General features: G+C 39.0%; 1 protein-coding gene across 1 annotated transcript; it reads right to left on the reverse strand.

The window, feature by feature from the left end:
- Nucleotides 1-10,413: 10,413 nt before the first annotated feature.
- On the reverse strand, nucleotides 10,414-25,838 carry LOC120527488 (general transcription factor IIE subunit 1-like). Its single transcript, XM_039750953.1, has 4 exons — nucleotides 25,357-25,838; nucleotides 14,559-14,760; nucleotides 12,644-12,864; nucleotides 10,414-10,795 (listed from the first exon to the last, which is right to left on the reverse strand). Exons 1-4 carry the CDS (start codon nucleotides 25,808-25,810, stop codon nucleotides 10,419-10,421), a joined length of 1,254 nt encoding a protein of 417 aa, XP_039606887.1. The 5' UTR covers nucleotides 25,811-25,838; the 3' UTR covers nucleotides 10,414-10,418.
- Nucleotides 25,839-26,758: the final 920 nt, after the last annotated feature.

The raw sequence follows: 26,758 nt of genomic DNA on the forward strand, positions 1-26,758 counted from the left end.
TCGATACACCTACCCCCTGGAGAGTGTGGATCACTTGGTTGGCTGTTGTGAAAGGGTTTCTCTTCACCATGGAAATGATTCTGCGATCATCCACCACTGTTGTCTTCCGTGGACGTCCAGGTCTTTTTGCGTTGCTGAGTTTACCAGTGCTTACTTTCTTTATCAGGATGTAGCAAACTGTAGATTTTGCCACTCAGAATATTGTAGCAATTTCTCAGATGGGTTTTTTCTGTTTTCGCAGCTTAAGGATGGCTTCTTTCACCTGCATGGAGAGCTCCTTTGACCGCATGTTGTCTGTTCACAGCAAAATCTTCCACATGCAAGCACCACATCTCAAATCAACTCCAGGCCTTTTATCTGCTTAATTGATAAGACATAACAACGGACTAACCCACACCTGCCCATGAGATAGCCTTTGAGTCAATTGTCCAATTACTTTTGAGCCCCTGAAATGAAGGGATTGTGCTAAAAAAATGGTTTAGTTGCCTCAAATTTTTATGCAATCGTTTTGTTCACCCCACTGAATTAAAGCTGAAAATTCAGATGCAGTTGAAGTGCAGACTGTTTCATTTAAAATTCATTGTGATAATGTACAGAACCAAAATTATAAAAAGTTGTCTCTGTCCAAATATTTATGGACCTAACTGTATAATGTGTGAAGCCTGAAGTCCAAATATCAAAGAAACACTTTCACAAAGGGTACAAATATAACAGAACAAGTGTGCTTTTTATTTAAAAAAAAAAAAAGAACCTGTGTTAGGGTGCGACATTGACACGCAATTACTATGACCGCTTCAGTGGCGCAACGGTATTAACTGTTGACTGGTAATCAAAACTTCACGGGTTCAATCCCTGACGAGTCCGTTTTGAGAGGTCGGCTGCTTTTAAAAAAGAAACGTCCTCTGACTTTCAACTGTTTTTACTTTCAGTAAACTTAATGTGTAAATATTTGTATGAACAGTAAAAGAATCAACACCATAAGACATAAACTAAAAATGTTTCACAATGTGTCCCTGAATGAAGGGAGGCTCAAAATCAAAAGTACCAGTCAGTATCTGGTGTGGCCACCAGCTGCTTGAAGTACTGCAGTGCATCTCCTCCTCATGAACTGGACCAGATTTGTCAGTTCTTGATGTGAGATGTTACCCCACTCTTCCACCAAGGCACCTGCAAGTTCCTGGACATTTCTGGGGGGAATGGCCCTAGCCCTCACCCTGCGATCCAACAGGTCCCAGACGTGCTCAATGGGATTGAGATCCGGGCTCTTCCACTGCAAGGATGATCAGCTGTCCTTCCTGTCTCCCTGTAGCGCTGTCTTAGGCGTCTCACAGTGCGGACATGGCAATTTATTGCCCTAGCCACATCAGCAGTCCTCATGCCTCCCTGCAGCATGCCTAATGCACGTTCACGCAGATGAGCAGGGACCCTGGGCATCTTTCTTTGGGTGTTTTTCACAGTCGGTAGACAAGTCTCTTTAGTGTCCTGCGTTTTTAGAACTGTGACCTTAAATGCCTACTTTCTGTAAGCTGTAAGGTCTTAACAACCATCCCACAGGTGCTTGTTAATTAATTGATTATGGTTAATTGAACATGCATGGAAAACATTGTTTAAACCCTTTACAATGAAGATCTGTAAAGTTATTTGGATTTTTAAAACATTATTGTTGAAATACACAGTCCTGAAAAAGGGACGTTTCTTTTTTTGCTGAGTATAGTTCTGACCAGGCATGAGCCACAGCACCAACTGTAGTCATCACTGCTCTTGTCAAAAGAATGGAGATAAATGCTTTGAATGCCTCGCGTATCGTGGCAAACGTTAGAAAAAGCCAAAAAAAAAACAAAAAACGATCTTGTATGCGACATGTTTGAGACCATTAATAGTTACGACTGTGCAGGCACAACTGATATTTGGACTGAAAACTTTGAAAAAAACCTCATTCATACCTGCTACCATCCATTATATTAATGAGATCCACAATCTTGTGTCAAGGGTGCTTTTTGTGACCCCATTTGAAGCAAGCTCACTTAAAATCAGTGAAAACAGTCGCTCTTGCCTGTTTGAAAAACTTAAGAGTTTGCAGAATTGACTGTTACTGACCGAGAAGCAAACCTGATTGCTGCGCCCGATTAAACTGTAGTCGTCCCATTCCTGACATGATTCTCTCAAGTGCTCTTATGCCAGCAGTGATGGAGAAAGCACCCAAAGATGCACAGCTTCTGGCTACTGTAAAAAAGTTAGGCAATTTTAAACATACTGGACAACAAGGCAAGCTTAAGAGGTCACTCGAACAGTCTCTAGAGACAAGATGGAATTCTGCTTTCACTATGCTGTGTTGCAGTAATTGGACAACTGGCCATATCAACAAAAAGATACAACTGAGGTCTCTTTTCTGAAACTGCTCAAAGATGCGACGACTGATTTAGAATCAGATATGATGTCTGAAGGAGCTTGTCAACAAACTACTGAGCAGCAACTCCTATCCACATGCTCTACAAACTAGCAACATTTCTCAGCTCAAAGCTTCTACTTCTGGATCTTTTCCCTACATTGATGGGTTTAAGGCACATAACCATCATCAGCATCAAATTCTTTCATGTGAAAGCTATAAGGACTGATTTAGAGCAGTGGGGGGGCTGGGTGGTCTCTTGGCCTTAGAACCCCTGCAGATTTTTGTTCCCCCAGCACATTTACAGTTTTTTTTTTCTGTGCTCCTCTGGCCTTACTTTATTCACTGTTACTTTGTATTGCCTGATCTAAGCTGTTACTAACGCTCTCTTTCATCTCAGAGCTGGGGAGCAGACAAGGGGAGGCCTGTACGCTCGCACTGCTTTGCTTGGTTACGATGTACTTGTATTTATAAGCAAAAATGTTTTTTTGATTATAAATCTCCAATACTTTTTGAACGTGGGGAGTGTTTAATAGTATATACAAACTAGTGGGAAAGTTATATGTGCGACTTGTACACAGAAAGCACCTACCTCCCACATTTTTATGGAATAAGTAATTATTAACATAGATTGTACTTTATTTCAATATAGAATCGTAAACTGTTAGCCCACTTAAAAAGCTTTGAACAAGACAGGTTACTTAGGTTGAGCGTTGCTCTTTTTTGATCCTTTCTGTGAAAGAGACGTGTGGACTTGTGCTGAGAAATTAATATTTAAGTCCCATCGCCAGATCTGTATTAAATACTGATAAAGCAGACTCATCAGGGGAAAGAAAAAAAAAATGAAACGGACCACTCGGCCAAAGAGGCGAAACCTTCAGCCACCTCCTTGTATATAATCATGTTAAACTCCTGTATGGTTGATAAGCCGGTTTATTTCCTTTAATGGGAGCAGGACAAAACTGTTGGTGTGGGTGGAAGTGGCACAAATGAGGCCAAGTGTATGTGGGAGCGGGCAGTCGTGGGTTATAAAAAAAAAAAAAGGTTGGATGCAGTCCTCTAGTCACTGCTTCTTTTCTACACAAGCGAGATGTGCTCGGACTCTCTTTTTCTGGTTAAGATTCTTGCTGTATTCTAAACTAACTACAGTAGCTTAATTCATGGCTTTTAGGCAGGTGTTAGGAGTGCACGACAATAATCTAGCAGACCAAAAACAAAAATGTGAATTAATTTTTTAGCAACTTTGTTATAAGAAGTCTGACTTTTGCAACGTTTTTTAAATGGAAAAACACAGTCCTAGTAAATTAGACATTAACCAGATGAAAGTTTTTTTTTTTCTTCCCCTTATTTAGCTTGAGAGAAGTAGTACTTAGCCATTCTGAAATATAAGACGGACATTAAATCAGACAGGCAGAGTTAATCTTCAGGAGTTCTGGCTGTTGATATTGTCAACGCTGGCGTGGAATGCAGTGGTCCTAGTAGTCCTGCTCTTGTACTTCTCAAGGACTGTAGGGGTTCTTCTTTGAATAACTTAACTTGTGTGATACAAAAACATGACAAGTTTTACAGTTTGGTAACCAAACGTTTGGGTTTGTGCACAATAGAGTCTCCCATAACAACCACATCACTGTCTATGTACACAGAGGGTGGATAGAGTCCAAGCGGTTCCGAGTTGTGATGTCTGCTTGAGAAAGCAGAGGTGTCCTGGGTTTAGGGCTCCATTTGTATCGTCAGATTCTCCAGATTCCATCATTGTTGTCTAGAGCAGACAGTAGCTGGACTCTGCCAGGTACAAGCAGCATGGCCAGAGTTGAAGTCATCGATTCATTCCCAGGCACCTGTGAAGTGTTTAAAGAGGCAAGTTTTCAGGTCCCCCAAGATGTGTTAGTCTGACGAGGAGCTGTTGGATCTACATCTCAAGGAATTGTAGTTCCACAACACACAGTAGCGCATGGTCAGCCATCCTGAAAGAAAGTGATATCACAATGGACCTTTCTACCACTGTGTTGTCTGCATACTTAATGATGGTGTTAGAGCTGTGTGCAGTCATACAATTGTGAGTCAGTACATTGAAAAGAAGTGGGCTAGGATAGCAAACTTAAGTTCCCTATGAGCTTCTGAGGGATGTTGGTGTTGAATGGTGACAGCATAAAAGTGTCTGTTTTGTCCAGATGGGACAAGGCCAGATCAAGAGTAGATGATAGGGCATGCTCAGTGGAATGGTTCTGGCGATGGGCCAACTGAAAGCTAGACATCCCACATCATATGACCCTTTCCAGTTTGTCTAAGACTAGTCTCTTGCTGCACTTTATCATGACTGGCGAGTGCTACAGGTTGACATTTAGTGAATTGAGAGACAGAAGACTGCTTTGGCAAGGGTAGGATGCTGGTGGTTTCAAAGCAATTGAAGACAATGGCCTGCCTCAGCGAAATGTGTTAGATGTCTGTAAAGATATTGGTCAGCTCATCTGCACATTCCCTGAGCATGCTGCCAGGTATGTTCTCTGGGCCAGCAGCTTTGTGTAGGTTTACATTCCACAACGATGTTCTCACCTCAGCTGGGGGACAAACAACGTCCCTGTTCTTCCTGAGGAAGTACTGACTTTCCCTCAAGTATGTCATTCAGAGCCTCAAACCACACACAGAAATAATATACATAATCTGAAATGGAGGTATCACCACTGCAGACCAGTGATGTGGCCTTTTAGTCTGTGATGGCTTCCATTCCCTGCTACAAGTGCCTTTGGGGTCCTGAAAATGGCCATATTTTCATGCTCTAATTTAGCTGCTTTGACTCCCCACGATAAGGTAGCCTTCACGACAGCAAGGGAAAACCTGTCACCTGCTCTAAAGACAGCATGGTGGGCTTTTAACAGTGCATGTATTGTACCTCCAATATCACCCACCGTTTCTGATTTTCACGTTTGGATTATCTTTAACAATAGAACATGACTGTTTCAATATAGCCAGTGACTGATCCTGCATACTCCCAAGTTCATAGCCATAGGTAGCAGCTACTTTAAACAAGGCCAACATGTGATTGAAACACTCCTGCAAACAATGTTGCTGTGCACTTTAAAATATAAAGAAAATCTTCCAGTCTCATGAAATGCTGGCAAGTGAATGCAGTTCCTTGAATGATTTTTGAAGTCTAGCAGCAAGCAATCTTCTTAAAAGAAAGGCTGTTGAAAGAGGACGAGAGACGCCATTTTTGAAGTGTAGATTTTTAAATCTTGGAAATATCCAGGAGGTGAAGAAGAAAACCCTGTCCCTTTTTTTGATCCTTTCTGTGAAAGAGACGTGTGGACTTGTGCTCAGAAATTAATATTTAAGTCCCATCACCAGATCTGTATTAAATACTGAAAGCGGAATCATCAGGGGGAAAGAAAAAAAAAAAAATGATAAAGGACCACTCGGCCAAAGAGGGGAAACCTTTAACCACCCCCTTGTATATAATCATGTTAAACAGGCTTATCAACCATACAGGAGTTTTTTCCTTTAATGGGAGCAGGACAAAACTGTTGGTGTGTGGGTGGAAGTGGCACAAAAAGAGGCCAAGTGTATGTGGGAGCAGGCAGGCGTGGGTTTAAAAAAAAAAAAAAAAGGTTGGACACAGTCCTCTAGTCACCGCTTCTTTTACGCAGTCCTCTTCAAATAGTAGGCAGACTGCCAGTAGAAGATTTTGGGTTACAAGGATGTTAGTAACTAAATGAAAGTGTAAATTAAATTCACCTAAAACTAGTCCTCCCTTCGGAAGGAGGAGGATCAGTTAAAGCTTTAAATACCATTAATAGCATTTTAAAAGACAATTCTAAAGAACACAGGTACCCAATGCAACGACGCTAAACAAGCGAGATGTACTCGGACTCTTTTTCTGGTTAAGATTCTTGCTGTATTCTAAACTATTTACAGTAGCTTAATTCATGGCTTTTAGGTAGGTGTTAGGAGTGCACGACAATAATCTACTCACACTCTCTGCTCACACCCCCTCCATCAGGAGCAGAGAACGTCAGTAAGAGTGAAAGAGTCCGAGAAAAGCAAACAATCAAGCACCGCTCGGGAAGCACATCGCATATCATTGAGGAGTTTTATTTAATACATGCTCTGATTGGGTAGCTTCTAAGCCATCCGCCAATAGCGTCTCTTGTATGAAAGCAACTGGGCAAACAAACTGAGGAAGCATGTACCATAAATTAAAAGACCCATTGTCCGCAGAAATCCGCGATATATATTTAGATATGCTTACATTTAAAATCCGCGATAGAGTGAAGCTGTGAAAGTCGAAGCGCGATATAGCGAGGGATCACTGTATATAGATAGACGCCGCATTCACTGTGTTTCCTAGTCGAGACGATGAGTCAGCCTTATTGCGAGAGGCAAAAGTGTCATTTAAACTAATACAGGTAGACATGGAACCGGGTTTTCTGATGAAAAAAACGTTTAAAACAGTATCGTTTACACACAACTGATTTTGGCGAATCGTTAAAATGCAATTATATCCATGTATACACTAAATGGCAATGAATAATAATTATTATTATTATTAAAGAATTCCTCCCATATAAGTAACATTTCTCGGACTGCTTTCTTCCATCTCCGAAACATTTCTAGACTTCGTCCTGTTCTTACGCAACACAGTACTGAAGTATTGGTTAATGCCCGAGTCACCTCACGTATAGATTACTGTAATGCTATTCTATCTGGCATCCCACAAAAACATATCCATTGCTTACAACCTCTTCAAAATTCTGCTGCCATGATGATAACCTGCTGTTCTACGTAAATCCACTTAACATACTGTATTACACCTACTCTCTCTCTCTCACCTTCACTGGCTCCCTGTTCACTGCCGAATACAATACAAAATACCGCTCTAAACATTTAAAGCTCTCAACAACCTCACTGATCTCCTACAGACTTACACTCCTCTCGCTCACTCAGATCCTGCAATTTGAAAGTATTCAGTCTGGCAATATGGTGCAGCCTTAGTTTGTGGAAGACAGACACTACTAAAGACATGAGCATAAAATAATGGTTGTCAATTTCAAACTGTTTCCTCAATGAGAGAAAAAAAAACATCAAGTTTGAGAAATGTTAACAGCTAACAACAATCTACATAGTTTGTGACTTAATACGTTTAGCCAAAACAATGTTTGGAGGCTCACTTGAGCACATAAATGCATTGTTTTGCTAGCTTAGCCTGGCATAGCTAAAGTAAAGATTATAAAACAGGATTTTCTAATGGCCAGATATAACCAAAACAATTGTTCAGCCTTACCTATGAAATGTAATCCCCGGGATCTGGTTTGGCACGTACAGCGTTTTGTACAATCCCAAGCACAACATGTGTGAGGCATCTTATCCATTACTTCACAGCAGTGCCACTCGCAATATGGTGGCAATGTTGACGTGTGATTCTGCTGGTCATGAGGCGTCTAGTAATTCTGTCTATGGTGACATCTGTAAGGGGGCCAAGACGGAGGTTGGCTTAGGGAGCTCATGGTTGTTGGGTCTCTGCCGGATGCGCGAGCAATGGGTGAGCCGGGGAGAAAGAGTGACTGCATTAACCTCTGCATTTTATTTTAACCTCAAGTTTTAAAGGATTTTTTTATTTGGTTTTATGGAATATTTATTGGAACTTTGGACACTGCACTTTTTGTTTTGATTATTGTTTAATAAAAGCACTTCTGCACTTTTTGGAAATATCCCCTGGCTTCATTTGAGAATTTGAGAATTGTCCTTACTTGTCAGCTCATCTCAGTGACATTACCGAAGGTGGCAGGTACAAGGACTCCCATAAAGACGGAGGAGAAATATACCATGATTTTATTTTTGTTTAATTCTTAAACTACTGTTAAGAGAATATCTACAAAGATTTACCTTATTAGTGGATAGTCTGCGCTTCTTCATTGTTAAAGACTGAAATTATAGGGCTTTCAATATTTACTATAAAAGACAGACAAGTGCCCTTCGCTTCTACTTGCTTTACTGGTCAAGCTCTGTGAAGGACTGCCATCCCCTCTGCAGAAGTATGTATTCTGTCTGTTGTGGATGTCTTTTGCTTCTCCACATGTGCTGAAAGTAAATGGTGCTCGATACATTCTAAATGATCCCTTAGTGTTTATTCCATGACACCTTTGTGCAGGAAGGATAAAATTATAGGTTCCCTTATACAAACATTTTAGCAGCAAAAAGCTTTCTTAAACAGTCCACCTAAAGGTAGTTTTCATCCAGTTAGTGAACAGCATATATAACCAAAAATTTCGCACATATTTAATTTGTGTTCGAAGAAAACAAAAACCTGTACAAATTAGGAACCCTGTGAATGATAAATACAGATGATCAAATTGGAATTTCAAGTGCACCGTGATATTTAAAAAGTCAGTTAATGCCATTATTTTTAGAAAGGTTTACTGAAGGTAAATAAGACTTTACCAAATACATTATGCCAAGCATTGGCTCCGACAGATCCCCCCCCCCGTGACCCTGTATTAGGATATAGCAGGTTGGATAATGGATGGACATGCTAGAATGTGCATCATAGATTAATTTTTCTTGTAAATATTAAGATCCTTCTAAAGGTTTTAGCTAAAAGAACAGAATAAATGCTCTGCTCTCCATATAATATCACAAGACCAAACTGGAATTATTAAGGAGTATTAAAGCTTTGCGATTTGTTTAATATATTTTCTTCTAAAGAATCTGAATTGCACAGGTCTTCCAATCTTTGGATACAGTGGATACAGAAAAATCATTCTGACAGATGCAGATGGGGATATCAACTTAAACTATAGCACAAATCTGAGCTTGGTCCTAATATATTGCCTTTAAGATGCTTAATGCTAGTTCAGAAGCCTCAGTCCATATAATTAAAATACATTTGGAATATTTCAAATTAGAATGCAGACCAACACAAAAAGGTATCCATTATCACCAATGCTGTTTGTGATTGCGATTGAACCCCTAGCTATCCCCCACTGAAAGCAGTCAAATATAAAATGATCATAAGGGAAGGGCCTGAACAGAAAACAGCTTTTTATGCCGATGATCTTAAAAATGAATTTGAACAGTGCTTGTTCAAGCAGATTCTCTATGCCAGACCAAACTGGTTCACTTTTCACTGATTGTACTAGAACAGCTGAAATACTTGGGGAATTAAAACAAAGAGGCTTTATAGAATTTAGCAATAAGAAACATTAAACAAGAGACACTAATAAATAAATGGTCCTTCCACCATCTTCTTTATCCTCCCAAAAGCTGCTGTATCTTCAGAGCATCCCTAAATACCTCTGTTAAAAATGTTGGGCACAGTTTTAACTTCAATTATATCAAATTAAAAAAAAAAAAAGACGACAACTCAGCAGCGATCTACGGCTGAAGGCAACATACTGTAGCACTGCCGATCTACCATACAAATATTTTTACAGTAAAAACACTAGAAAACATGGCAGAAGTCCACAAAAGTACACCTGTTTGGTTAACCATGGTAAGGAAATCTTGTTAAAAAAAAATCGATGTGCTTTGTTCTGTGATCCAGTCAACACTAAATTAATTTGGCAGCAATCCAGAAGTTAAAATACTCTGGGCAAAAGTTAAGAGAGATTTTGGACTTGGACACCTTTGCAATTTTATTCACTAAATTTCAGAAACAATTGTTTGCTTACAGTAATTTATTCTAATTTGTGCCATTACAAAACAGTATTTAAAGAATTAAGTGCAAAGTATTGATTTTTCTGTATCAGATACACTTAAGGCATAAGTTTCCATAACAAGTCAATAGAACTTATAAAGTAATTTGATTATGTAGCAAATGTGTAAGAAAAATTCTTGATATTTAAGTGCCACAGAGTAGCCTGACATGCCCTCTAGCCAGCAGAAAGTATATTTTAACAATATTTGACACTGGAAAAGAAAAACAAGGAATCAAGTGTTAATTAAGTCCACATACTACTCATATTACATACAATTACAAATAATGCCCGTGTCTAAATCAAATTAGCTTTTTCAAAGTTCCTCTTAAATAAATATTGCACTAGTCAAACATAGCTTGGAACATAGTTTTCCCAATCTGAATATAGGTTTCTTTTTCATCTGGAGTCATAAATGAAACCAGTTCAGGATGCTCACTGACTTCACTGTATAAGTGTGGCTGACCTGCAACAAAAACCATTGGCATCTCGTCATCCACCTCTGCCTCATCCAGGTTAGTGCACATGGATTTCATGCTCTGTGAAGTGCTCTGCAAGGACTCCTCTTCAGATTCACTAGTGTCACTATCAGAGGAGTCCCTTAGTCTCATGTTTGGAGTCTTCACTTTGTCTCTCACGGATTTCTTCTCGTGAATTAAAAGGGTTTGTATCACTTCATTTACAGGCTCTGATGCATTTCCATTTTCATCATATGTCCCAGCTACAAATAAAACACATTTTGCAAAAATTTATTCCAGTGCTTGCAATGGATTCATAGTTCAGAGCAACTTTCCATAATTTAAGTTCATAGAATATGTATATTTTGTTATCAGAATCAGCTTTATTGGCCAAGTATATGTACACATACAAGGAATTGGACTCCGGTTTTACCTTGCTCTCTGTGCATGTGTATATACAACACATGAGTGAATGTATAGGGTGGTCCAGATCTAATTATGCAATTTTCATTACGCTATAACTTAAGTTTATTACATAGAAAAATCACCTGAAAAATCCCAGACCATTGAGAACTGTGCAAACTGACGACATGAAGAATCGTCTTTGCACCAAACTGGAATCGTCCCCGCATAAATCAAAGTCATCCAGACGATCTGGAGCTGCATAATTAGATCTGGACCACCTTGTATGTGTCCCATACAGAACAGTCAGCTTATTCTGACACAAAATAACTGCTGCTACCTGGGATGTAGGTGGTCATTTAGAATCATTGGTGCTCCTAGCTTATCTTTCATGCACACTCTGTAAACTATGTGGCTAAATTGATGGTTGCGTGCTAGTTTTCTTGCAGTGCACCAACCATTTGCACAGTATACTTTTTGACCAACTTTGTTGCTGTTTTGAAAACAAAATTCCAAATTATAAAACCTATTAAAAAAAGTGTCAGGGTAATGTTACATTATTACAACTCAGTTTTTCCGGAGGTTACCGCAAACATACATTACACAATTCATTATATTTCCTTTCATCTTTTTTCTGCACAATGCTTAAAACGTTCAATTCATTATATGTTCCACATAAATGTTCAGCCTATAAAAGTAGTATTTAAAAATCAAGTAAACCATGAATTAGTTTACATTGCAGTTGATCTAAACACTCCAAAACTTTGATCAATAATCTTGTACAGGACATTACATTTAAATTAGGATTATATTTAATTCTGATTGAAGCCACTTTTTTTTTTTTTTAAATTGAAATTCTCTTTATACCCCAAATTCCCATTATTCCTACTGTAAAACTGAATTTTCTGATAATCAACAAAAACCAAGATAAGTCACTAGGAAAAACAAGAATTGATCTACGGCATGAAGGTTTCAGTCCTGACAATTGTATGAAGCATGTTCAAGCATAAGGCACTCCAATGAACTAATAATATTAACCCTGGTAAGAAAAACAAACATCATATACAGAAAAAGTATTGTTCCATACTTTTCAATTCCAAAAAGCCTTGGATTTCTGGATTTATCTAACTCTTGCCTATAAGATGACTAGCATTGTACCTGATCCCCACCTAGTGCCTTGCCCAAAGGCCACAATCTATGGATGTCAACTGAAAGAATGACAAGTTCAAAACACATCAAATTACACTCCAGCACAAACAGTTTGGGATATCTCCAGGATGTGGTGAAGCTCTAAGAACAGAACCATTGCTTCCCCAGATCAAGACATGCCAGTTTCGACAAGTGGTTGATAAGCCCTTAGGGCAACTCCCACCAGAGGGGAAGGGAAAGAAATAGGACACACTATAGGGATTAAATCTCTTGAAAGACGGGTGTCTGGTAATTCCAGAGATGTCTCTAGATGATGTTACTGGGGACAAAGTGGCCTAATTCAGCCAAATTCAGCAAATTACTACTATGCTCACCAATGATTTTATTCTTGCCTTGAATCCAGTCACACCAGGGGCAGCTTTTGGAGAATGCACACACCCTGTCAAGACAAGCTCAGATACACCTACACACAATACCTATTATGATTTGTCCCAATCAAAAAGTCGTAAATACCCAACCTTGAGGAATCTAGGACTACAATTGAATTAAGGACCTCTTACCAGTTTGTCTTTCTGAAGTCTCAACTGGGGCTTCCTCCACTGTGCTTTGCGTCATCCAAATGGGGCACTCTTTAGCAACCTTCTGTGTGTGCTGCACTTTTTCAGATGTGGAGTCATTTAAACTTACCACTACCTCCTGTTCATAGATGTTAAAAACTGACCGATTCTTTGACCACTTTTCGGGACGGTTCTTCAAAGAAGATGGCTGCATCTGATCCATGCTTAAAGTACAGCAAAAAAAAAAAAAAATCAAAAATATTGTATAACTAACATTTCTTGGCTTCAAGCTTTTTATATTCTTATTTTTTCTATATATTTTTTCATTTTTTGTTCTAAAAAAATCAGTTCTACATTGCTGGAAACTTAAGATTTAAATGGCAACAGTTACAGTGGTCCCGCTCCTGCAAGTATCTTATTTTTTGGAAGCCATCTCAAACATAGGTTTGTGTCATTAATACAGTGAACCCTCGTTTATCACAATTTTCGCAAAGTAGGATTCTTTATTTATAAATCGAATATTTTCGCAGTTAGAGTACAGAAAACCTGTTTATGACCTTCTAAATACGTTTAACATTATTAGAGCCCTCTAGTCATGAAATAACACCCTTTAGTCACCATTACACTCGTATTACCCAATATATTAGACAAAATAAGAGAAAATAAGACAGACATTACAAATATATTACTAGGCTCACCCGCCTTTTAAGGCGACCGACTTATCCTCAATTTTTGTGCGCTCCATGTGTACATAAGGCATGCAAGTGTAGGGAATGGGAACATCAAAGTGCATTGGATCTGTTCATGGATTTGTACTCCATCAACATGAATTATTTCCAGAGACATAATTGTCTATTTTTCCAGAGCTTTTATATAGTAGATTATTATACTGTACATTTAATTGCGCACACACACACAGTTCTTACACACAACCACTAACATATGAAGGCACGACCTCAGTAGGAGAGTCTTCAGAGGTGGTGCAGTATCTTCAGCAGATACATTGTTGTCTTCCGCTAAAGGAGTACTAGGAGTAGGCAATAGGTGTCTGGGTGCGCGGCTGAAAAACATCTTGATTGGCAGTTGCTGGCGCCATCTTTTCATATGCGTGAGGAGGCTTTTGTAGGGTATTGCCATCTTTAATCATATCCAAGAGTTTCACCTTCTCCTGGATAGTAAGCATCTTCCTCTGGCGCTTAGTTTTATTGTCAGAAGGCTTAGAAAAAGCAGCACGTTTAGGAGCCATTGTAGGGCTTAGATAAAAGTTCTCAGAAAGCGCATGCGTAGTGACGTAAGCGTGTATGAGGAAAAAAAAAAAAAAAATCGCAATACAGTGAAGCCGCGAAAGTCGAAGCGTGATATAGCGAGGGATCACTGTACTTAAATATTTCAGAAACATTTTAGTCAGGCAATTGCTCAAGATGTTCCTCCATGTAATAAACAGTGCTTTTTGAATTTTCCCTCGTAATGTTTTTATGTAGATTTTAAGACTAGAAGAAGGTTGTGTTGCATTTGGCATCCATGTTTTTCTTAACATAAATAATTTGGAAGTAAACCCAAGAATGGTTTATATACCACTAGTGAAATCAAGTGAAACATTAAAATCAATATTTAATGCATCTAATACATTACACAGTGACCACCACCCCAAAGCACTTTATTCACTAGTATGCTATACCATATGAACATCTATAGTAACATATGCATTACTTAGGTCATCAATGGAACTGGATTCAGTTATATAATGTAACGATTAAAACCTCCACCACAATGAAAAACTGTCAAATATTAAAATGTTTAGTTGGCTGTGCACAAGAGGCTAAGAGGTTATAAAATAAGATGGTACTTCATCTACCTGAAAGCTTATAAAGGCAGACAAAAGAAAAAACAAACACTGGTCAGGAAAACTGGTCAGTACCTTAACATTAGTCCAGATATTTCAGTTGGCTCTGGCTCAAGCAGCTCAAAAGGAAGAACAACATCCTCAGTTTCACGAAGAAGGAGGTAAATGGGTTCAATCTGTTCATTGAACTTAGCAAGTAGTGTCCTCGAGTCTTGTTTTGGCAAAGCTGAGGCATCTTCTTGAACTTCAGCACAGCAATAGGTACAACGAAATTCTCCTAATTCAGCATATTAAAAAAAAAAATTAAGGCGGCATACACAATTCAAAAACTCAAAATTAAACATGTATTCAAGATGGGATTTGGTCTACCTGGCCACTTTTCAAAACACATGGACAGTCAAGTCTTGACATGCTGTACTACCATCTACGCTGCAGTTTATTCATGTCAAATGTTCATTAGATGCATCAAAAGGATGTGTGTGTTTAGTATACAGTCAACCCTCGTTTATCACGGTTAATCCGTTCCAGACTCTGCCGCGATAAATGAATTTCCGCGAAGTAGGAGTCTTTATTTATAAATCGAATATTTTCGCAGTTAGAGCATAGAAAACCTGTTTACGACCTTCTAAATACAGTAATCCCTCCTCGATCGCGGGGGTTGCATTCCAGACACCACGATAGGTGAAAATCCGCGAAGTAGAAACCATATGTTTGTATGGTTATTTTTATATATTTTAAGCCCTTATAAACTCTCAAACACTAATAACATTATTAGAGCCCTCTAGACATGAAATAACACCCTTTAGTCAAACGTTTAAACTGTGCTTTATTACAAGACAGATGGCAGTTCTTTCTCACAATTAAAAGAATGCAAACATATCTTATCTTCAAAGGAGCACCGTGAAGAGCAGATAATGTCAGAGAGAGCGCTCGCTAAGAAAAGCAAACAATCAAAAAATCAACACGTGCTTTTAAGTATACAGAAGCACCGCGATAAAGCGGCATTTTGTAGAGGAGCGTCCTATCTTCTAGGCAAACAGCCACTGTGTAAACAGCCCCCTCTGCTCACACCCCCTCCGTCAAGCAGAAAGAGTGAGAGAGACAGAGAGAAGCAAACAAAACAAGCGCCACGCGGGAAGCATATCTTCTAGCATTGAGGAGTTTTAGTTAATATGTAATACATGATCTGATTGGGTAGCTTCTAAGCCATCCGCCAATAGCGTCCCTTGTATGAAATCAACTGGGCAATCAAACTGAGGAAGCATGTAACCTAAATTAAAAGACCCATTGTCCGCAAAAAGCGGCAAACCAGCGAAAAATCCGTGATATATATTTAGATGTGCTTACATTTAAAATCCGCGATAGAGTGAAGCCGTGAAAGTCGAAGCGCTATATAGCGAGGGAATACTGTAGTACATTAGAGGGTAATTGACTAGATAAATTCAAAGAACATTACATAAATTAAAAGCTGTGGATAATTACAGAAGATTATCTTCTTTAGCTGACACAAATAGAATGTCCTTAAGCCAAGGTTTAGGAGGACCCTTTCATTAGGAAAATGGGTATCGCTCTCTCAAACGTAACTGTCATATGATAGATTTCTATTCAAAATATGCACAGGAAGGGTGTTCAGAAAAGTAAGAATAGGATCATCATTATTTGAAGGATAGGGATGCTATATTAATGTTAGAGTTTAATATTTATCACACAGCACTACAACTAATAGAAAACTGGTACAGTAGCTCAGACAGATCTTTAAGGGGAGAAGAGAAAACAAAAAAATTAAAAGCATAGGATATTAAAACAATGATGTTATCCTGATTACAAGAGAGGTCTACCTAGATTTACTTTGTGATAAGACATACAGTAATTTAGAAGGTAAAGGGTACTTGAACCATTAGGATCTAGTAAGCCTAATCTTACACTCCGGATGTATGTATATTGTAAACATTATAATTTCACATTTGACATTTAAGCGTGACTATTATAAAGGAAAATATCAGAAAAGGAAGAGAACATGCATTCAACAGAAAGTGGAGTTTAAACTCTTTTCAGCAAGAATATTACAAGGAGGATTACAACCATAATTTAAATGTTATTTCAGACAATTAACTTCAAGTTGTTATATATTCGTTCGATATATTTGTGCTACAATAAATGAGAAAAAAGCTCAGGCTACAGAATAAAAAGTAAAAAATCTGCTGACATGACACAAAGAGATGTTAAATGACATTGTCCTTGCAAAGGTAGAGCATGGAGGCATTTTTACTTACCGTAGATCCCGTTGTATAAGCCGAGAATTTCGTCCTAGATTTTTGGCTTGGAGTTTGGGGGTCGGTTTATACAACGAGTATCGTTTCAGATTCAAGATTTCCAGCGCAATGCCGGTTTTGCCGATGAATACGGAAGTAAATAATGAGGAAACCACAGAGCCATCTTTCAGATGAAGTAACTTTGCATGCCGGTACTTTAAATTAAATAAATAAATTATTCAAAAAAGTGTTTTAGTTGTTGATTTTATTAATAAAATTTATAATAAATTATTGGGAAGTTTAAAATTTCATTTTAAACTCAGTTTAAAGCGTCAGTCGGAGCCCAGATACATGTGTTTGTGGATGTAGTTTCCGTCATTGCAGTTATTTACCTATATTATATATATATACACATTTATTTTTCATTAAGACCATGCAAGCAAGACACATAATTTCTAAGGAAGGAAGAGAAGGTAAAAGTAAGCGATCGCAATCGAAACGAAGATAGACATTGTGTGGAAATATCTCCTCCCTTACTGCAGCCCAAAGATGTCAAATTAAATGGCGAGTACAGTAAGAAAATGTTTCTACAATAGAATGCTTTTTATTGTCACTATACGCATCTACAATGAGATTAAAAGCAGCTCCTTCAGTGCAGAAAAAAGTTCTGTATAGGGCTTGTATGGTTGTTTTTTTAGCTTTAGCATAACGCCGGATCTGCGGCCCTGCTTCTGCTTTCTTTCCCTCCTCCGTCTGTGCGGTCTCCTAGACCCGACAACAATCCACGGAGAGCCCGCTGGTCTCGCTATGCTGTCTGGGATGTTGTGCGTGTGATGAAAAACACTCGAAACAGAGGTCTGGCTCTGGACACCGATGTCTAGAAGGTTCTGAATGGTGTAGCAGATGTTCGCCAAACAAGGACAAAAAAAAGAAAAAAAAAAAAAAAAAGTACAAAAACAATAAAAAAAAGTGCACTGAAAAGGAGAGCCCTGAGCCGCTGCGACTATGCGTGCCACCATGCTCCTAGCTTAATCGAAGTAGGCTTGGCACTTTTTATAACTTTTTGGTTAGTACATTAGAAAAATGATTGGTGTTTTGGTAAATTATGCACATTATATTATATATCAAAAATGCCGGCAGTCTCAAATTCTCGCTGATAAACATTATAAATATACCCGAAGACACTCTTAAGGAAATTTTGAAAATTTTGCTTGGAGAAGGGGGTCGGCTTAAATACCGGTCATTGGCAAATACATGTAATTTAGTAGGTAGAGAAGGGGTTCAGCTAATATACCGGGTCGGTCTGTATTCCGGATCTACGGTAACTGGTATGTTTGCTGCATAACTTGTGCCTGACATGCTCTGAACTACCCCTGTACAAAATTACTATTATCCAATCCAAGAGTGGTAAATGTCAGGTGTTTGCAATTTCATGTCTCTTAAGTGGTGTTTATCTTGTACACAAGAATAAAAAAAAAGCCATCTAATCTCTACAGCAGTGAGCACTATCCACCACAGCATCCACCAAATCTATCTCCCTGGTCAGTCAACCTTACTCCTCTGGTTCACTTCAGTTTTCTTTATCAATTTTATTCCCAACTAACATTTTGACAAGGTAATTTCTTGTACAATATGTCTGTAGTTTGTTTAACCAGTTATGTAGCTTGGCAAAAGCGTCTCTTCTTGACTTAATGTAGTATACAGTTGTGCTTGAAAGTTAGTGAACCCTTTAGAATTTTCTATATTTCTGCATAAATATGACTTAAAACATCATCAGATTTTCACTCAAGTCCTAAAAGTAGATAAAGAGAAACCATTTAAAAAAAATGAGTCAAACATATTATACTTGGTCATGTATTTATTAAGGAAAATGATTGAATATTACATATTTGAGTGGCAAAAGTATGTGAACTTCTAGGATTAGCAGTTAGTTTGAAGGTGAAATTAGAGACAGGTGTTTTCAATCAATGGGGTGACAATCAGGTGTGAGTGGGCACCCCGTGTTATTTAAAGAACAGGGATCTATCAAAGTCTGCTCTTCACAGCACATGTTTGTGAAAGTGTATCATGGCATGAACAAAGGGGTTTTCTGAGGACTTCGGAAAAAAGTTGTTGATGCTCATCAGGCTGGAAAAGGTTACAAAACCATCTTTAAAAAAGAGTTTGGACTGCACCAATCCACAGTCAGACAGATTGTGTACAAGTGGAGGAAATTCAAGACCATTGTTACCCTCCCTGCTCACTCCAAGAGCAAGGTGTGTAATAGTCGGTGAGGTCACAAAGGACCCCAGGGTAACTTCTAAGCAACTGAAGGCCTTTCTCACATTGACTAATGTTCATGTTCATGAGTCCGCCATCAAGAGAATACTGAACAACAGTGGTGTGCATGGCAGGGTTGCAAGGAGAAAGCCACTGCTCTTTCAAAATAAAAAAAAAAAATAAAAAAACACACACCATTGCTGCTCGTCTGCCAGTTTGCTAAAAATCATGTAGACAAACCAGAAGGCTATTGGAAGAAATTTTGGTCTCATCCGTCCACAAAACAAACACTTTTCATTTAAACCAAAAAGTTCTACGTTTGGAGAAAGGAAAACACTGCATTCCAGCATAAGAACCTTATCCCATCTGTTAAACATGGTGGTGGTAGCATCATGGTTTGGGCCTGTTTTGCTGCATCTGGGCCAGGATGGCTTGCCTTCATTGATGGAACAATGAATTCTGAATTATATCAGAGAATTCTAAAGGAGAATGTCAGGACATCTGTCCATGAACTGAATCTCAAGAGAAGGTGGGTCATGCAGCAAGAGAACGACCCTAAGCACACAAGTCATTCTACCAAAGAATGTTTAAAGAAGAATAAAGTTAATGCTTTGGAATCGCCAAGTCAAAGTCCTGACCTTAATCCAATCGAAATGTTGTGGAAGGACCTGAAGCGAGAAGTTAATGTGAGAAAACCCACCAACATCCCAGAGTTGAAGCTGTTCTGTACAGGGCTGTGGAGTCGGTAGATAAATGCTCCGACTCCGACGTTTCTAAATCTTCCGACTCCTCTGTATGTATATACTATGCTAATGGATTTTCTACATCCATTGAAGGAAAGGAAGGCAACATACATGTCATTTCACCACAGAACTACTGGCTAGGAAGCCAACACTCTACTATAATGCCAGATTAAAGACAAACACAATTGATTGGCGGCCGCAGATTGTGGGTGTCCACATGGACGGGCAGATCCAGCTTGCCGAAAATCTCGACCACCGCCCCCATCCAAAGTAATGTGATGCCGCTGTCTGCTGCAGTGGCTGTCTCCTCTGTCAGCCAGCCAGGAAGTTTAGTGCATTGCGTCACTCACCGGCCAGCTGATCAGCAGAATGAGCCTCTGCTGGGGACAGGTAGGGAGATCGGTGTTCTCGGCTCCTTCGGCCCCTTCACTAGCGCATAGCGAAGGGGAGCCAACGGAGCTGAGAACACACCAGATGATTTTTCAGGCGTTTGAGGCATGATGACTCGTTGAACGGCCAAAAAAATCAGCAGTGCATCTGTAAATGTATGGGGGGCTTTAGGCTAGGTTCACAGTTCCCTGTAACAGTGGAACACGACACAATGGAAAGCGGTGCCGCACCTTACCTGTGCATTACATCCCATATAGTGATACATACAGTCAATGAAAAGCATGCTTCATGGTTACTTGACATGTTCGTTTTGTGGTAACATTATGCACTGCATGCATTGGGCTTTATTCTTACAGCAGAGAAGTAGTTCATTATGACTGTTTGTGAATTGGGACATTTCAACTTACTTTTTTAATTCCCATTTAAAATTTAGTAGGAGTCGGAGTTGGTTAACTTTTTGCCGACTCCGACTCCAGGTACCCAAAATTGTCTCCGACTACTCGACTCCGACTCCACAGCCCTGGTTCTGTATGGAAAAATGGGCTAAAAATTCCTCCAAGCCGGTGTGCAGGAATGATCAAAAGTTACCGGAAACGTTTAGTTGCAGTTATTGCAGTAAAGGGGGGTCACACCAGATACTGAAAGCAAAGGTTCACATTCTTTTGCCACTCACAAATATGTAATATTCAATAATTTTCCTTAATAAATAAATGACCAAATATAAATATTTTTGTCTCATTTGTTTAACTTGTTTCTCTTTATCTACTTTTAGGACTTGAGTAAAAATCTGATGATGTTTTAGGTAATTTATGTAGAAATATAGAAAGTTCTAAAGGGTTCACAAACTTTCAAGCACAACTGTATACCAAGATTACACCATGCGTCTCTTCATAGTTAAGTGTTAGGGATCTGAATCTTTACTGCCCAGCAGGGTCCAATATTGCAAGCTTTTCTTTGTTTCCATCAACCGAAACAATCTTCACCTTAAAGTTAATACCAATAGTAGATGCGAGGCATGAGTAAAATGTATCTGTGAAACTCAGAAGACTGGACAATACTTTATTATCGTGACGGAAATTAAGGGGCCCTGTTCCTCCAGCCTTAGAATTTTGGAAATTAATTTTAATATTAGGGTTAGATTCCGGAGAGTTAATTTTATTAAAGATTACAGACCCAGGTTACTGTTGCTGCCCAGTTTCACAGAATGGTGGATCAATCAAAGATATAGCACAACACTAATGTTTAATACAGTATACAAAATACTAAATCTAAAAAGGTTACAGAGAAAAAAAAAATGACAAGAATTCAAAAATAAAAGCAGTAAAACAGAAAACATACATAAATCAAGACTGCAAAATAGCATAAAATATTTGTGTTTTGGCAGATCATATTGTATTTAATATATGTACAAATAATCAGGGCTGTGGAGTCGGAGACAATTTTGGGTACCTGGAGTCAGCAAAAAATGTACCGACTGACTCCTAATAAATTGTAATGAAAAAAATACAGCAAGTTCAAATGTCTCATTGTACAAACAATAGTCAGAATTAAGTACTTATTGGATGCAAGAATAAAGCCCAGTTCATAGTCATGTTATTACTAGTGTGAAGTTCAGTAAAGCCATTATACAACATGACATTCACATATTGTAATCTGGATTATGGTACATTACAAAAAGTGTTTTCTTTTTATTTCAGATATAATGTGTTTAACAAGTTCATTTGGGCGTAAACAAGTGTAATGATGTAGGTGGGTGCTATGGCCTGATGGGTGTTCAGGGGTTGTTTTTTGTTTAACACTAGAATTACCAGAGCCTACGAAAAAACTGGTAATTCCGTCCCACCTTAAATCGCTTCTTAAATCTCTTTACACCTCTCCGCCAGCGTTCTTTGTCCTCTAAATGTGCTGATAAAGAGAAGCTAGGAGCAGCCGGCTATTCCATCCCCCCACCAAATTAGAACATGCACAAACTTCTCTCAGCTCATGCCTTGATTGAGTATCTGGGAGTGAAGTGGAGTTTTACAGTGGAAATAATAGATCGTTATTTGGAACACACGCATTTCATGTCTGTTCCGTTTCTACAGTAATCTGTGTAAACACATTGTTAAAACAGAAACTTTTTTTATATTCTAGTAGTAGATGACAAAATGTAGGCATAAACTATATAATGTATGAAGCCTGAAGTCCAAATATCAAAGAAACATTTTTTACAAAAGGTACAAATATAACACAATTGCACTTTTATTCAAAATATAACTGCAGAAACAAAAAGCCGCCTTAACATGCGACATTGACAGCCGTTTATTGTAACTGCCTCCGTGGTGCAATCAAATCCGTTCCCGCCTGGGAATCAAAAGGTCGCAAGTTTGATCCTGCATCACTCCGTTTTGAGAAGTAAAATTATATTTGTCTTACTATTTTAGAATAAAAGCATACATTTGATTTCGGTCTGTAACAGCCGGTGCAATTTATGATCCTTGTAAAGGTTAGCTTTTTTTTTTTTTATTTTTATTCACTTTTCATTCTCTCAGTCGCATTCAGAATCAATCTATACAACCCCATCTGACACGGCTGTTTTCACATAAAGACTCGCTATAGCTCTGCAGTGTACCACGAAGCACACTAAAGCCCCCCTAGGTTGCTGACACACAAACGCTGGCGAAGCTGCCTTCTTCGTATCTCACTGTCACTTGATTTTCTTTTTATTCAGGTTTTATTGAGTGTTCCTGCCAGTCCCCGCATGTTGCTGTATGCTGTTTCTTTTGTACTCCAGGACATGCAGAGGAAAGAATGGTAAAGAGCAGTAACTTCAGCGCTATATGCAATAATCACACACACCCCATCTGCCCGTTGTTTTGTTATACTTTCACACCAACATATGTTCCTGTGTTTGAGCATGCTCAAAAAAAACACACGTGTAATGCCACGAAAAGTGCACGCAGACACATCATTTCGCAAACAAAACAAGTGCACTTTTATTCAAGATTACCTGTATAACCGAAGAAAAAAGAAAGCAAGTTACAGTAGGCGATTGATACGACAGCTTGCATGGTGCAATGCTAGATAGATAGATAGCGCTAAGAAGTGCTGATGTCCATTCCGTGCTATATAAAATCATCACATTCAAATATTAACAGTTCCCACACACCCAAGGACCGGTCTTCCTACATTTACGACACGTGTACTTGTTGCAGTGTACACACCTCTCTGTGCTATGGTTCCTATTACACTGAATGAGCTCCTGACACTGTACTTTCTTCCCTGGGGGAAGGTCCCACATCAGAGAACTTCCAGTTCCTGCATAAATTCACACCCGATCTGACACTGTTCGTTTTCAAATAATATTACATTAGTTACTTTTCGTGGCATTACACGTGTATTTTTTGAGCATGCCAGTTTGAGCCTGCTCAAACACAGGAACATATGTTGGTGTGAAAGTATAACAAAACAACGGGCAGATAGGGAGTGTGTGATTATTGCATATAGCGCCAAAGTTACTGCTCTTTACCATTCTTTCCTCTGCATGTCCTGGAGTACAAAAGAAACAGCATACTGCAACATGCGGGGACTGGCAGGAACACTCAATAAAACTGAATAAAAAGAAAATCAAGGGACGGTGAGATACGAAGAAGGCAGCTTCGGCAGCGTTTGTGTGTCAGCAACCTTGGGGGGGAGGGGGCTTTAGTGTGCATCGTGGTACACTGCAGAGCTATAGCGCGTCTTTATGTGAAAACAGCCGTGTCAGATGGGGTTGTATGGATTGATTCTGAATGCGACTGAGAGAATGAAAAGTGAATTTAAAAAAAAAAAGCTAACCTTTACAAGGATCATAAATTGCACCGGCTGTTACAGACCGAAATCAAATGTATGCTTTTATTGTAAAATAGTAAGACAAATATAATTTTACTTCTCAAAACGGAGTGATGCAGGATCGAACTTGCGACCTTTTGATTCCCAGGCGGGAACGGATTCGATTGCACCACAGGGGCAGTTACAATAAACGGCTGTCAATGTCGCATGTTAAGGTGGCTTTTTGTTTTTGCAGTTATATTTTGAATAAAAGCACAATTGTGTTATTTGTACCTTTTGTAAAAAATGTTTCTTTGATATTTGGACTTCAGGCTTCATACATTATATAGTTTATGCCTACATTTTGTCATCTACTACTAGAATATAAAAAAGTTTCTGTTTTAACAATGTGTTTACACAGATTACTGTAGAAACGGAACAGACATGAAATGTGTGTGTTCCAAATAACGATCTATTATTTCCACTGTAAAACTCCACTTCACTCCCAGATACTCAATCAAGGCATGAGCTGAGAGAAGTTTGTGCACGTTCTAAATTGGTGGGGGATGGAATAGCCGGCTGCTCCTAGCTTCTCTTTATCAGCACATTTAGAGGACAAAGGACGCTGGCGGAGAGGTGTGAAGAGATTTAAGAAGCGATTTAAGGTGGGACAGAATTACGAGTTTTTTCGTAGGCTCTGGTAATTCTAGTGTTAAGGTGGCCAATATGGTAGACAGTCAGCTTCCTTACAAGTAGTTCAGTGGTTAAATGACGTGCATGTTGCCTTCCTTTAAATCAACATGGAAAATACACTAGCATATTAAATACAGAGGAGTCAAAAGTACCAGAAACTAAGGAGTTGGAGTCAGAGTCAAAGGATTTATCTACTAACTCCACAGCCCTGCAAAGAACTATATTAGAAGACAGAAGAGCAAAATTTAAATTAACTCAATTTATGGTCTCAAAATTTCTCTAAAATGTTCATCGACCACCTGCATGGAATGGTAATAAAACATTAATAAAATTGGAGATTACCAGCAAAGAAAATAAATATTTACCCAAAGAAATTGATACTTCACAAAGGCATGTAATGTTTCATCTTTTTAAGTCTCCAAACGATTTCATTACAAAATGCAAATTAACTGAGATTGAAGTACTGCACGCAAATGCGAAGCAGGAAAGATTTAGCAGCATTTTCATTTGTTTAATGTAGAAGTTTTAAATTCCTGTGCACCTTTCCCGTTTTAACGCTACTCCCTCATACTGGTGTTACATTTCAAACAAAATGATCAATAAATAAAACGTCCAAACACCAGCCCACACGACCGACCCATGTCATCCACGGGGAAGCCAAGCAAGCCCCTCAAATGCTTTTATTACAGCGGACCATGTGGTTAATACAACAAAACGGAAAAGCTGGAGCATTGACAGCGCACTCACCAGAGCCGGGATCGAAGAGGTGGTTCACTTCCAGGTCTGAGAAGGTGCTGGAGCACACTGGACACCGGAATGATGCGCGATTACTGGATTCCCTCTCGTCGCTCTCAATCCTCCGGCGCACCAGGTCGAGCCGGTACTTGACTACATCTACCAGCACTTTGTAATTTATGTAGTAGAAGCTATGGCGGGTCGATTTGCCGTCCTCCGCCGTCTCCACTCGCATGCGGCTTTTGATAATTTTGTCCGCTTTCAGCGTGGCGAGGACCGCGCGCAACTGCTTCTTCTCAAATTTAAGCAGCAGCAACAGGTCGTCCTCTTTAATGCACGAAAATCGGATAAGCAGATCCAATGTGAGGAAGTGCTCCAGATCGTAAAAGCCCCGTACGATGTATTTGGCGAGCCGTTTGAGGGCTGCTGGTACCTCACTAGGCGTCTCCTGCTCGGCCGTCGCCATTGAATTATTCCCGCCAACGAGCGGGCTGGGCTCCCCGCTATTTAAGAGATCACGTGATGACGGTAAACGTTTCCCATCGCTTGTTAACAAGCTAAATGAATATTTCGATACATCTCAATATGAAGGTAAGGCAGCGGTTCTCAAACTTTCGTATTTCACGACCCCTCTTCTCTACCTGGATTAATTCTGCGCCCCATGCATTATATTAAGATAGATGAGAATAACCCCTGATACAACTCACAAAGGTATGATACTCGTGCGGTATCCTAGAATTTTTACTTCCATAAGATTTGCATGTGTTCGGCTAACTTCGATGAAATATTTGCAATTTATTTTTTTAAAGTTCTTTAATAAGTGTTAAAATGCCTTGTGTGTGTGTTTTGGTAGTAATTATAATCCCAAAAGCAAAGAATAAATTATTTATTCTTATGTAATTATTTTTATGTAAAGAAACGATTAATTATGTTTTAATTTTTAAAAATCTCGTAAACGAGGACACCGATGAGGTCAGTCTCTCCGAGACGAACGTATTTTCGTCCGACAAATATTATACCGCTGTTAGTTATATCATGAAAATAACCCAATACGTAGTAAATTATTTAACTCATATTGGCTACGCTGCCAGTGCGGTGCAGTCGCGCCTCATTATCCACCTGATGTACTGTTACCCGAATGTTCGCAACAGATACCGATACGCCTCGAACTTTCTGGATTGAAAATACGCGACTATAAAAGCAGCAGCGGCGCAGCTCGTCACAGACTTCAAATAGAAAAGGAGCTCGGAGTGTCTATCTCGAATATCAAGCTTGGTTTAAGCAAACCTGGATAGGCTGTGTACTTTAAAGCAGGCACATATTAGTCATTATATCTATGTCTTAGAAATGTTTTAATTTTAGTTATAATGCATTCGTTGTGATTATATGCATGCAATTTTAAATTTTAGGTAAA

The sequence above is a fragment of the Polypterus senegalus genome, chromosome 4 (genome assembly GCF_016835505.1).
Source record: "Polypterus senegalus isolate Bchr_013 chromosome 4, ASM1683550v1, whole genome shotgun sequence".
In the NCBI taxonomy this organism is placed as follows: domain Eukaryota; kingdom Metazoa; phylum Chordata; class Cladistia; order Polypteriformes; family Polypteridae; genus Polypterus; species Polypterus senegalus.

Coding starts and splice junctions, on each gene's coding strand:
- LOC120527488 (XM_039750953.1), bottom strand. CDS start 25,810: ATGGCGACGGCCGAGCAGGAGACGCCTAGTGAGGTACCAGCAGCCCTC. Junction 14,761..25,356: donor CCTCTTCGATCCCGGCTCTG/GTGAGTGCGCTG, acceptor ATGCTGAATTAG/GAGAATTTCGTTGTACCTAT. Junction 12,865..14,558: donor ATATCTGGACTAATGTTAAG/GTACTGACCAGT, acceptor CTGTACTTTAAG/CATGGATCAGATGCAGCCAT.